General features: G+C 51.2%; 1 protein-coding gene across 2 annotated transcripts; it reads right to left on the bottom strand.

The window, feature by feature from the left end:
• Nucleotides 1–2,998: 2,998 nt before the first annotated feature.
• KLHL22 (kelch like family member 22) lies at nucleotides 2,999–12,904 on the bottom strand. 2 transcript variants are annotated; one of them, XM_028710237.2, is made up of 6 exons: nucleotides 12,095–12,904; nucleotides 10,751–10,916; nucleotides 8,903–9,621; nucleotides 7,605–7,797; nucleotides 6,364–6,597; nucleotides 2,999–6,046 (listed from the first exon to the last, which is right to left on the bottom strand). In XM_028710237.2, exons 1-6 carry the CDS (start codon nucleotides 12,319–12,321, stop codon nucleotides 5,669–5,671), a joined length of 1,917 nt encoding a protein of 638 aa, XP_028566070.1. In that variant the 5' UTR covers nucleotides 12,322–12,904; the 3' UTR covers nucleotides 2,999–5,668. The 2 variants fall into 2 exon arrangements, with proteins under 2 accessions (XP_028566070.1, XP_028566071.1); XM_028710238.2 differs by lacking the exon at nucleotides 10,751–10,916 and having other exon boundaries at nucleotides 12,095–12,245.
• Nucleotides 12,905–12,957: the final 53 nt, after the last annotated feature.

The following is a 12,957-nucleotide window of genomic DNA, read 5'->3' as shown; positions in this document are numbered from 1 at the left end:
AAGCCTTTTGTGGTCGGCCCGTTGGAGTTAGGCTCTCCTTTGCTTCCGCCTTAACTCGCGCGCCTCCCAGCTGTTTTGGACTACAACTCCCATCTGCCCCCACCGTCCTCATGTTGCCGTGCTGCCTTGGGGTCAGATGGGAGTTGTAGTCCAAAAATAGCTGGGAGGCATGCGAGTTGTCTTGGAAGCTAAGGCTGGTCCCGACGAGCATCCTGCTTTTGTGCTGACACGCACACATACACTTTAAATTAAAAATCAGTTCCAAGTTTTAATGGCTTGTTTTCTGCAGCCAAGTAGTGGCGAAGTTTGTAAGAAGCTTGCGCTGTTACGCAACTGACACACTTTTATTTCTGACTTCCTCCCCTTCCTATTTAACACCATGGGTGCTATGAATAAATTTTATGCTGCTTTTAAAACTCCACTCTGGGAAATCTTTCCACTGTTCAGTCATTTTTATTTCTTTTATTTTTTAAATTTATATGCCGCCCTATACCTGGAGGTCTCATGCCAATGCTTGATTCATTCAAAACTCAGAGGTTTACACCCACACCCGCATGGGATTGTATAATATTAATATTAATGTTTTGATTACACAATCCCCTGCAGCAATTCCTGATGTTCCCAGGAAGCCCATAATGAGGGGGCCTTTCCCAGCGGCTGCTCTTTAGAGCCCAAAGCTGAGCCATCACAATAAATGGCTTCATCCTCCACAATGAATTTGCCTAACTGCCCTTTAAATCTGTCTGCCTTGGCTGCCATCATGTTGCAGTGGCAGCTGATTTAAGAGGCTTCTGATGTTAAACCTCCAACCCACTTCTCCCCTCTGGAACACAGTGGGTGACATGTGCACCCACCCTCCTTTAAGTGCACAGCCCCACCCACGCAACCTGAAACTGCCCCGTTCTTCCATTAGAGTTCCTTACTTCCTGCTTATTTTATCTGGCTTCTTAAAAGTGTTTCCCACTTTTTCAGCATAGTTTCAGAACAAATGAGAGTGGCATCACTTTAGGTCATTAAGAAATAATTTGTGTGGTTTTTAAAAAAATCATTTTTTCCAGGCTGTGTGGGGGTTTTTTTAACGCCTGTGTCTGTGTGTGTGTGTGTTTTGGGGTATATGTCTACACACACAGAGAGAGCAAAATCCTCCGTATGCCTACTTGAGAGTAACCTCATCCAGTGCTTTGTTTCTTGAAAAATGTTTAGGGGCACTCTCATTTTGACTCAAGAAAACCACCATTTTATAGTTCAAATCAGGAAAATTAAATACAGTAAATGGAAAAAAGTATAAAGATTCACAAAACGTTTAGGAATATGTGTACCCCTGCGTCCCCTCAGAAAAAAGCACTAACCTCATCACACCCAGTGAAGCTTATTTTTTAGTAGACATGCATAAGACTGGGAATTCTGACCTAGTGAAAATTGAAGCAGGCCAGTTTTTATTCTGGAATTTATTACCTCAAGACCCTTTTATCACTGGTTGGTTCCACCCTCCAAGAGAAAAAATTATGGCCCACCCCTGCTCTAGAACCTTTGCAGCACCTCAGCGGTTCTTCAGGCAAACTTTAAAGTCTCACTCCATTTTAGAATATGACACTGAAAGAGCTCAATGATACCCCAAGGAAGGTCGTATCATTTGAGCTCTGCTTCAGTAACTTCACAAAGCTGCCTGGCCTCAAGCAAGGTCGTTGGTCCACATAGCTCAGGAATGTCTATAGGGGTAGAAAACTCCCATCATCCCCTGCCACTGAAATAAACATTTCATTTTCTAGGGCAGTGGTTTTCAACCAGGGTGCCTTGAATGATGGTGCCACGGGCAACACTGGCCTCTGTCCCTCTTTCTCTCCCTCTCTGATGCCCTCACGTCAGAGGGCATAGCTGTTTACTGCAGCAGGCCTGGCTATAAACTGCATAGGTGAATTGTACCTCTGGGAGGCACCTCTTTGGAGGGGTGGAGAGGGCAGCTCAGAGACCAGGAATGGCAGCAGCAGCTGCCCGGAGGACTCCCAAGGAGAGGAGGCTGAGGGAACACTCCACAAGGGAGGGTGTTTGAAAAAGGACGAGAGGCTGCCAGTTCTGCAGGCAAGAGGTGGCATAACTCGGCTCCTGAACCCCACAGGGGTGTTGCAGAAAGAATGTAGTTGGTTAAGGGAGCCGTGGACTGAAAAAGGTTGAAAACCTCTGTTCTAGGGTGGGTTATGCCCTGTAAGGTAAAGGGACCCCTGACCATTAGGTCCAGTCGTGGCCGACTCTGGGGTTGCAGCGCTCATCTCGCTTTATTGGCCGAGGGAGCCGGCGTACAGCTTCCGGGTCATGTGGCCAGCATGACTAAGCCGCTTCTGGCGAACCAGAGCAGCGCACGGAAACGCCGTTTACCTTCCCGCAGGAGCGGTACCTATTTATCTACTTGCACTTTGTGCTTTTGAACTGCTAGGTTGGCAGGAGCAGGGACCGAGCAACATTGCAGGGATTCGAACCGCCAACCTTCTGATCGGCAAGTCCTAGGCTCTGTGGTTTAGCCCACAGCACCACCCACATCCCATGCCCTGTAGATCAGATCAAATCTCCTCCCACTCTGTTGCTTGTTGAAGGCTGCTTCCTCACAGTCACCTACCTAAGTGCCCATCTGGACAGCTGCATCCAGGGGTTCAGCTCCACCTCTCTTCCCACCTCCCACCCTTCATTGTACACACAATAAGGAACGCAGAAAACTTCCATGTACCAAGCCAAGCCTTTGGCCCACCCAGCTCAGTATCATGTAACCCAATGGGGAGTGATTTTGAGCAGGAATCTCTCCACTCCTATTTGCAGACGCCATGGAGTAAAGTTGAGGCCGCCTCTCTCGCTGACCTGCAGCTCTTCCCTTCTGGGGCAGCTGCCAGGCTGCTCCAGAATGGAAAACAAGTCCGCTATAAACATTCTGCCCAACAGAAGCTGTATCCTCTGGGGAAACTGTGCAGTAAACAGGAGGAAAACAGCCAAGCAATTAAACATGACAATGTTATTGGGAACTTCTGGGTTTTATATGTATACATAAATAAATAAACAAACACACACATAACAGCTAAGAATTTTTACAGAACTGACTCCTGGCAGGGAGCCTCATTCATTTCAGTCACAGCTATTTTTAAGCTGTTGCAAAACGTCCTGCCCAAAGACAGCTTTCAACCCATCCACCAGCTATGCGGGCACGCCTGCCTCAGAACCCATGTACTTCTATGGCTGGCTCAATTTCATTGTCTTCTGCCCCTGAGGTGTTTGTATTGTCATCGCTAATCTACTCTGCGACAGAGAATTTGCCAGGAGCAAAGCAAAATGATAATCCACTTGCGGACAGGCACTCCAGCTTGATGCTTGAACCCCAGACAGGCACGCCTACCCACAAGTGGGTAGGTACAGGGAGTGAATTGGGGGGGGGGTATTCTACAGGGAAATGGCTCTTCACATTACCTACACTCCAGGAAGGGCAAGGGGCTCAAACTCCCTTGCATGAAATCCAGAGGTGGTGGAAGTTTCTACTTCCCGGGCCAAGCCAGAGGAGGAACAGCTGGCAGGGACATTTTGCAGTGTAGCAGAAGCCTGTCTGTCTGTCTGCAAGCCAAACATGCTTAGCTGCTGCCCAGGACACCAGAGGCCCCTCCTTTTGGGGAGGAGGTGAAAACAACAAGGAACAGATAAAACTGAAAAATCAACAATCCAGCTCAAAATGGATTGGGTGGGGGATGGCATATAGAAAGAATTGAGCTGGTTGCTCCATTTTCTCCCCATCCCCTCTTTATTCTTTGGGCATTTCAGAATCCCTGGTCTTCACTGCCGTAATATCTCACCTTATCATAGTTTGTGGGGAGGGTGTTATCTCTCTCTCCCCCCCCCCCATCCTAACACACAACAGTGTTTTCACCTGGGCTAGAGAAGCTGTCACTAGAAATACTGTAACATACAAAACTTTTTGAATAAATGTACCAAAAACGCTAACAGAATACCGGAGACCTCTTTCCGCCTATTACAACTAGCTACTTCCCTCTGCAGTCATGGACATCAGTGGGAAGTACAGCTGGCAGGACAGGCAGCAACCCCCACAAAAAGAGAAGCAATGGCGTGGTGGGGGAGACCTCTGCCTCTTGGCCGAGTTATTTGGCTCTTGCAGCTACTAGAATGAAACTGTTTCATGCGGAACATTTGATGCTCGGGGAAGAGCTGAATTAGCTGAGCAGCAAAATGAAGGTTTTGCTTCCAGGGGCAGGGGGCAGGCAGAAGGCCCCTCTTCCAATAGAAAAAGATGACCGCTGGTTGCATTTGCTCTGCTGGAAAAATCCTTGAAGGCCTCTTAGAATAAGGTTACCAGATTTATTGCAATGAATATGGGGACACAATCAATTAATCAATAAAAATAAAATAAAATAATATGTTTTCTTTAAAAAAAAAGAGAGAGGAAAAAGGTTATTTAAAAAAATTAAGAAGTAATATTTTCTCTTCTGTGGTCTCCTCTGTTGTGTGGCCTTCTTCTGGGTCCTGGCCTTTCTTGGAGAACTAGCCGTGCTTCCCCCCCTCCCTCCCCCTCCTTGTACTGTGATCTCCTATAGGCTTACTCGGGAGTAAGCATTAGCAGAACCCCTCCTCCTGCTGCTGCCCTGCCCACCTGTCTGGGCGTCTCCTGCGCAGGCATCGTCTGGCGGCCGCCCACCTACGCTGTGGAGCGCCCAGTCAGGGGGTCCGGGGCAGAGCCGGTGGGGAGCGAGCGGGAGGAGGCGTGCTTGGGCCTCCTCACCTCAACGATGAGCTGGCCAACAAGCTGAGCCGCCGCTTGCAAGTCGAGGAGCACAATGGCGAAGCCAAGCAGCAGCCGCAGCCGCCCAAGCACCACCCAGAGGCTGAGCCGGAAGGGGAGCCGGCGGCCTTGGGCAGCGGTGCCGACGGCGAGCTGAGCGCCAAGTTGCAGCGGCACACCGAGCTCAGCGGCCCTATGCAGCTTTCACCTGGCAGCGGCGCCCACCACCACATCTGCAACCCCTACACCGAGTCCCCATATGATGTGTCTTGTGCGCAACACATCATATGGGGACTTCCAGTGAGGCAAAATGGCGGGTGCCACGGCAGCGGGCAGCTCCTGCTACCAGGCTGGCTCCGGGCTGCTGAGACTGCCGCTGCTGCAACGCTTCCCGGGGACATCAGATGAAATCCGGGTACATTCCAGGGATGGAATTTGTCTGGGGACAAATTTGCAAATCTGGGGACTGTCCCCGGGAAATGGGGACATCTAGTAACCCTATCTTAGAATACAGAAAGTCACCACATATTAAAAACATGGATTGGCTGCTACCAAAGATCCACCCAGTTGTTCCTACAAGCCTTCCAGTGGTTCAGGGGTGTGGGGACACCATACGACCCAGCCTCCCTCCAAAGCAAAGTGTCCATGCTGCACATCAGAGTGACACCAGCCAGAAATCCAGGCCCCCCTTTTGCAATGGCTGGCTTCTGGCCTCGTTGGCAGCAGGCTAACAAGGCCTGATGAGGGGACCAGGTTGCCTCCTCCCACACCGTCAGTGGGGCTAAGGAGCTCCTCCAAAATCAGGAGAACCACACCACCCAGCTCAGCTGCGGGGGAGAAGAAGCAGAAAGCAGAGAGGCTTGCATGCCATTCCCTTGCGGCAGCTGGAGCCTCAAGTGCTGCTCAGTTGTCACTCAGATGGTCAAATTCCTCCCAATCTAACATGCTCATGACCTCTGAAGAAATGTCTGGGTGGTTCTGGAGCCTGTTTTGCTGCCGTTCAGGGGTCCACCTCTCGGCATTCGTGATAACGGCCCTGGGCAGGGTGAGGACACAGGCGGCCATCCCAGAGATGTTGTCCTCTAGCCGAGGGCCTCTCTCCCAGCAGTCTCTGTCAGCATCATAAATGTGGACGTAATGCATGCGAATCCCCCGGTTGTGGGATCTGCCCCCTAAAACGTAGATCATGTGATCCAGGACGGCAATGCCGGGTTCGCCATGCCCTGCAGGCAAAGGGCACACAGTGGTCCACTGAGCGGTGCTGGGGGAATAGCAGGCCACCTGGGAGGGAGGCAAAAGCAACAGGTCGTCTCTGGTCATGATGGAGAACAAGTCCCCCCCACCAGGGAGTCCTAGCAAGGGCTTGTGGCTCCTCTCCCCCTGCAGCTGCCTCACAGAAGTTGGAGGAGAGGCTCCCAAACCTTCTGGTGTTTTAAGTTAACAGTCAGGCAGACAGAACAAAACCAGCCCTGGGTGTTCATGGCTTGTGGCCAGCTAAGCCATACTCAGAGGAGGTCCACTGAATCCAGTCTCTAGATTGCCGTGGACCTACTCTGCGTTGGATACAGCCCCTGGGCAGAGCGTAGCTGCCTCCTCACCTGATGAACATCCCGCCTGTAGCCAGAGTCGTTGTTACTCCCTCCAATCACGTACAGCCTGCCCAGCAGGGCTGCCATCCCGTGCCAGGCTCTCCGGACAGGACCGTCGGCCAGGCTGTCCCAGCGATTGTCTACAGGGTCATAGCAGTGCAGCTCCTTCAGGTAGTCCTCGCCTCGCCTCCCGCAAGTGACGTACATCCGTCCGTCCAACTCGGCTCCGGCGTGTGCATAAACCTGCGTCAACAGAAGAGAGGGAGGAGTCAGGTGGTGCCAGCAAAGCTTACCCACCTCCACCTTCAGCAAATGAAGCCATGTGGAGATATTTAGCCGAAATTCCCAGGACTGGAATTGGAGGCAATTCTCAGAGCTTGACCTCCAAATGATTGATGGCTTAAACCTGGCTTTCTGGTGTAAATCACCCCTCTCCCAATTTATACACCTCCCTCTCCAAAGGAGAACGCTCTTTCTTATAATAATGCACAAGAATTGATCACTCTGGCGTTTTCGACATCCTCCTTTGGTATCCCTGTGCCAAACCACTCCCATGAGCCCACCTTTGGGCCGGTGGGTCAGGGCAACAGGGGGCCGTTCCTCTTTTATGTCTGCCTTGGATCAAACACCAAACAGAAACTTGGGCTCCCAGGAAGTCGCTTTGAGCACGTATCATAACCCTTTTCATTTGCCAGGTGATGCAGAAACCTTCACGACACCTTGTCCACCGCCTGCCCCAACACTTGTGACATCCCGTAAATTCTGCACTAAATTCAGCTGTCAAATTTCTGTACCGTTAATAACCGCGTAGCCTTCCTTATTCTCTGAAATTCCCCATCAACCCCAACTTTGCTCTGTACCTCGACTATCACTTATTTCTGCAACCCCAAGGGCAGACGCTACTCCCCACCTTCTCAAAGTATGATGTTTAGGAAAGTGAATGCTGATCATAACAACAGTTCGGCTGGATCAGGCCAATGGCCCATCCGGACCAGCATCCTGTCTCACTGTGGCCAATGAGATGCCCTGATGGGAAAGCCCACAAGCAGTGCCCCCTGCACCCCCAGTTATGGCATTAGCAAAATTTATGGAAAACACACCGGCCCAAACCTCACTGGTGGTTGCTGGCCCACTCAAGGGTTCAGCCTAGACAGCGCCATGCTTCTGATCTCCCAGGTGCCCCTGTGATGTTGGAAAAGCTCCTGCTTTCCCTGGCCACTTGCCCAACTCCTGCCTTCTTCTCTCCTTACCTCCTTCCTGAGAGGGGCCACGTATTCCCAGGTGTTGGTTTTGGGGTCGTATCTTTCCACTTCCCGCAGTTCTTCGTGGTAGTCCCGTCCTCCCACGGCGTAGATGTACTCTCCCACCACACAGACGCAGAGGTCCGCATGCTCTCGCTGGAGAGACTGGATCTGGAACCACCGGTTGTGGCGTGGGTCGTACCTTGCAAAGGAAGAGGATGGCCAATCTGCACAGCTCTCCTAGCACAAGTGCCAGGGATGGATGGTGACCACAGGCTCTAAGTGCTCCCTGCATCCCATTGCTTCCAAGTGCATCCGCCTGTCCTCCCACCAGCCACTCCCTCTATTGCGCTTGCCAGGCTTTTCAAAGAGAGAACCACCAGTCTTTGCAGATGACTATAGCCATCCGAGCTCTGCTTTGTGAGAAAAGAGCACAGCACTAGGGCAGCTGCACTCACTGTGTGATCTTCTCAGTTTTAACTGAGAGATTAATCCCTTTCCAGATTAATATTCGCTCAAGGGGAACAATTTCCCCATCTCAACCCCGATATGAAAATATGATGGAACAACACTGTTCCAAAATGCATGTATGTTTGTGTGCATTTTCTGACATGCTCCCCTCTCAATGCCTGTAGATAATAAGTGGACAAAATTCCATTTTTTGCCATTGTTATGCTACCAAAATAGTTCAGTCTTTGTTACATTTAATAGGCAGAAATATAATTTCAGGGTTAGTATGTTCTGTGTATGCAGATAGAATTATCCCTGCTTTACAGATACAAGGACTGTCAGAGAGAGAGAGAAGGAGAGGGAAAGAGAGAGAGAGATTTAATCAGTCCAGTCACTCCACAGCTGTCAAAAGCTCACTGGGCAGTATCTTTGAGCTGCATCATATCAGCCATCTCATGTTTCATGCCCTCAATGCGCTCTGAGCTGGGAGGCGGCAGCCAGGAGCCTGAGGCAACAATAAATCACAGTAAGCCTGAGGCATGAAGCACCTTGTTTACAGAGCTCAGAAAACATTGAGGGGGATAGCGTCAGAAGAGGAGATAAATAAAAACACCTCCCTTCACACCCAGCTAGGCGTGGTTTTATTCTTTGTCAATGCCCTATATGAGGGACCAGGAAGTTGCTTGGGTTGTTCCCCTTCTCTGAGGGTGCCAAGAAAGCAGCTTCCTGATTAACAGGGCAATCTGATACACGTCTCGCCGTGTTCAATGCTTAAGGGTGTTGAGGACTGAAACCTAATGGGAGAACACCACTTGCCAGTCACTTAGAAAGGTAGCATCACAAATAGCGGCTCTTACCTCCAACACCTGTTTTCTGCTCGAAAGCCATGGATGTTGTTATCTCCCCCGACCAAGTAGACAAAGTTGTTGAGGACTGCAATTCCCTGGTTAGACATCCTGGGGGACAAGGCTGCTGTGAAGTGCCTCCACTCTCCCAGCAGCGGGTTCAGATACCTGGCCTGGTCGCTGACGACTGTGGAAGGGGTGGAGTGGATCCCCCCAAAGCCCACCACACAGCAAAACTCAGACCTCAGCTGAGTGTGGGGGCTCTGCATCATGGGCTGCAGGCACTCGTTCTTGTGGTACATCAGAGCACTTGCCACTGTCTCCTTCAAAGGGCACGGGCTGAGCTTGTTGTGAAGCCTCTGCAGGACAGGAAAGTCCATCAAGGGGAAGCGGACCGTCTCCAGCAGCTTTGGGGGCTCCATCAAGGAGACCTGATCCGTTTCCACTTGCTCTGGAGTGTAATGGTACAGCAGGGCCCCCTCGTAAACCTCATTCTCAGAGCTGACCTCCAAGTTGTTGCTGCTGAGGAGGGCGTAGACCTTTTCCAGGGGAAGCTGGCGGTACATTTCTGTCCTGGAGAGAGTGACAAAGTTTTTCAGAACGTAGGAGTCCAGCTGCTCACTCAGGTGGCTCAGGTGGAAAAGGTCGGCCAGCTTGTACACATCCAAGACGTTCTCCTCATCCACCCAGGACATGAGGAAGTCACAGCAGAACTTGATAACCTCTGGGATCTGCAAAGGAGAAAGAAAAGAGCCCCTCTGATATGGAGCTGCGAGGGATTCCAACCCTACCCTCCAATAGGATCGAAAACCACCCATAGCATGCAGAATTTTGCGAACAAAGTCCAAATCCTGTGTTCATATTTTGCTAATGAAGCACAGAAATCAGGTCAAGATCTACTGAACTGGTAAGCGGCACTGCGAGTGGAAACATTTTTTTAATTCCAAGGTGATGGAGGCTGAGCCAGAGTCATGGCACATCCGTGTAGGAAAAGGAGAGCGAACCAGTCTTTAGATCAAAGGGCAGCTATAGCAACAGGGTCAAGCAAACCCTCGTAGCTGGGAGCCTCTGTGGCACGGCTGGCTGTAAGAGCAGAAGTGGGAGAGCTGGGAAGCAGATCTCCATCGGCTCTGCGGCTCCTCTCCCTTCATCTGTTCCTCGGGGCAGCCATTCCATCAGGCTGCCTCAGTAGGAGAGGTGGGAAACAGGGCTCACCTGTAGGAAACAGGGCCCACCTCCACCAGGCACATCCTGCCCCTGAACTATGCCAGCTGGTCAATATAGGAAGAGTTGTTTATAAATTGGTGCCTGAGTTTTTGTTTTTATTCTCCTCTTCCCTCCCTGTCCTTTTCCCCTTGTGTTCTGTGTTTTTTTAGGCTGTAAGCTTGAATGGTTTTGACTGTATGTAAGACACTCTGAGAGCCCTTTCGGATGAAGAGTGGGATACCAATGCTCCTACTAATTAATAAGTTCAAAGGGATAGGCTGCAATCCAATCCCCATCCGGGCAGTGGTGGTGCTTAACAGAGCAGCAGAGCCAGGACTGATCTGCAGCCCTACTGCTCATACTAGCCAAGATGTAAGGTAAGCAGCTGTGGTAGCTTAAAGCAGGTGCAGCAGCCAGACCCAGATGAGGCCCTGTGATGCTCCAGCTAGGGCAGTGGGACCAGCTCAGATTTCTCCCATTCCCAGCATGTGCTGTTATGGGGTTTTGCATGGGCTGCCACCACCAGAGGTCCACAGAGCTGGGTGGAGAGGCACCTCTGACCAATCCACCACCCACAGAGCCTGCCATAAAGGAACTTTGGGCTTTGCCATGTTCCTTCCCCAACAAGCCTTTCAGAACTGCCAACTCTCTCACCTGAAGCTGGCAGGCGGCAGTCAGTATTTCCTGCACATTGCTGAGGCCAAGCTCCAGTTCCGAAGTATATATGAAGTTCAGGATTTGACACATGGCGTTATAAGACACACCCTGAATGTGGACCTCTTCCTGTTCCATTTCTCTTAGTCCGCCAGCAAACATGCCCCTATTAAAGGAAAGAGCTGCTTTCAGTCATGCTTCCAGAAAGGAACCTGCTCAGGGCTTCCAGATTGTGTATGGGGGCAATTACTGATCCCATTTCTATGCTGTACTCCTTCCTCCAAGGAACTTAAGCACCTTGCACAGAGATACTCCACTTAAGACTTCATAGCAGCCACACAAGAAGCAGGTCAGGCTAAGAGGTTGGCTGGACCAATGTCAACGACTGGGGATCAGTGTTGGAGAATCTGTTCTGCATGCAGAAGGTCCTAGGTTCAACCCCCAGCAGCATCTCCAGGCAGGGCTAGGGGAGCCCCTCTGGAGGAGACCCACTGGGTGCTTGGGTCGCTGTATGGACTGTAGGTCATCAGACCTGCTTGGTACATTTCAGCCTTATTCATCCCACTAGCTGGCTGGTTTAAAAGTGGACTGGTATGGGCACAGATGTGTTAGGCAGGAGCTGTTGGGACAGGTGCGAATGTGTGGGACCTGCTCTTGTTCATGGAGGTTCACTTCAGCTGCATAAGGGAAATGTTTGTGGGTTCCATATCACCACCATTATATGCCAGCCTTCTCCAACTCGGTGCCCTCCAAGCATTATGGACTACAAACACCCATCTTCCCCAACCACTGGCAATGAGGCAGGAGCCTATGGGAGTTGAGGTGCAACTATATGAGAAGGGGAATGAGGGCATCTTGGGTGAGATTCCTGTGTTGCAGGGGGTTGGACTAGATGACCTTTGGGTTCCTTCCAACTCTATAATTCTATGAGCAATGCCATGACTCAGTTGATGTGGGAGCAGTTTTTGGTCTTGCTCTATTGGCCCTTCTTTCCACAGGTTATTGCCTAGCTTTCTACTCTGAACCACCCTAATGTTGACATTTGTTTTATTTCTACTCTGCACCAATTTCCCATTAAACCTCATCAGTTGGAAGCAGTCATGCTTCTGGATACCAGTAGCTGGAAACCACAGGAGGGGAGAGTGCTGCTATGGCATTCACACCCTGTTTGTGGGCTTCCCTAGGGCATCTGGGTGGCCACTGTGAGGCACAGATGTTCAGCCTCCACAGTGTGCTAAGATTTTACTGAAGAGTACCACAACCGATTTGTGCATAAATTTCAGAACTAAACGTAAACATTTCCAGTTCATGCATAATACCGTTTCGGTTCCATTCCAGACAGACCTGAAGTAATCGCATGACGCCGCCAGGAGGATCCGATGAGCCTCGATCGGCTTCCCCTCCACACGCAGGATAACGTCAAAGAGGATGCCGCTGTCCCGGAGAGCCACCAAGCCATTCAGTAAAGCCTGGGAGTGTTGCGCACTACGGTAGGTGTTGCCGGAGCCCCCCTTGGCCAAGGGCTCCGGGAGAGTCTTGGCTGGCTTGGCCAGCTCCTGATCTTCTGCCATTCCAGGCAAAGACTCCAGGGACGCAAGGAAAGCAGTTTAGGGGTTTCCTGTAGAGCAATTTGCAGAGGAAAATGTTGGGTTTTCTGACTCGAAACCTTATTTATTAGTCATCCCACCCTCCTTCCCTCTGAGCCCACGGAAGAACTTCCAAGACGTTATATATATCAAAAAAATAAAAATAAAATTGGCTTAGAGAGGGGTATGAGTGAAGACATCCGAGAGGGAGGAGGAGAGAGATAAAGGACTCTCCGAGGAACCGGGCGAGGAGGAGCTGGACTTTGAGGTCAGGAGGGGAAGAGGGTGAAGAGGCCACGTCTGACGCGGAAGCAAAACAAGGCTCTCTCCGAGTAAGAAGGCGGCGGAGAAGCCCCGCCTCGGGCCCCTCCACGCCCTGAACTCGGGGTCAACTTGTGCTCTGCACATGCTCAGGAGGCGCCCGCAGACGGAGCCAAGCGGGAAGGCACAGACACATCTGAGGCCGCTGCCACCGCCCTCCTCCCCCGACCTGAGCCTCCTTCCGGTTTCAACTGCCGGGAACCACAGAAACGGGCGGCTCGGCCAGAACGTCGCTTCCCTCCCACATCCGCCTCCGCCGCCCTCCTCGCGCACAGGAGGACCCGCCTCTTAGGGGGCGTG

The sequence above is a fragment of the Podarcis muralis genome, chromosome 16 (assembly GCF_964188315.1).
Source record: "Podarcis muralis chromosome 16, rPodMur119.hap1.1, whole genome shotgun sequence".
NCBI lineage: Eukaryota > Metazoa > Chordata > Lepidosauria > Squamata > Lacertidae > Podarcis > Podarcis muralis.
Note: the sequence above shows the minus strand (reverse complement) of the source record. Positions and strands in the feature narration are given on the sequence as shown.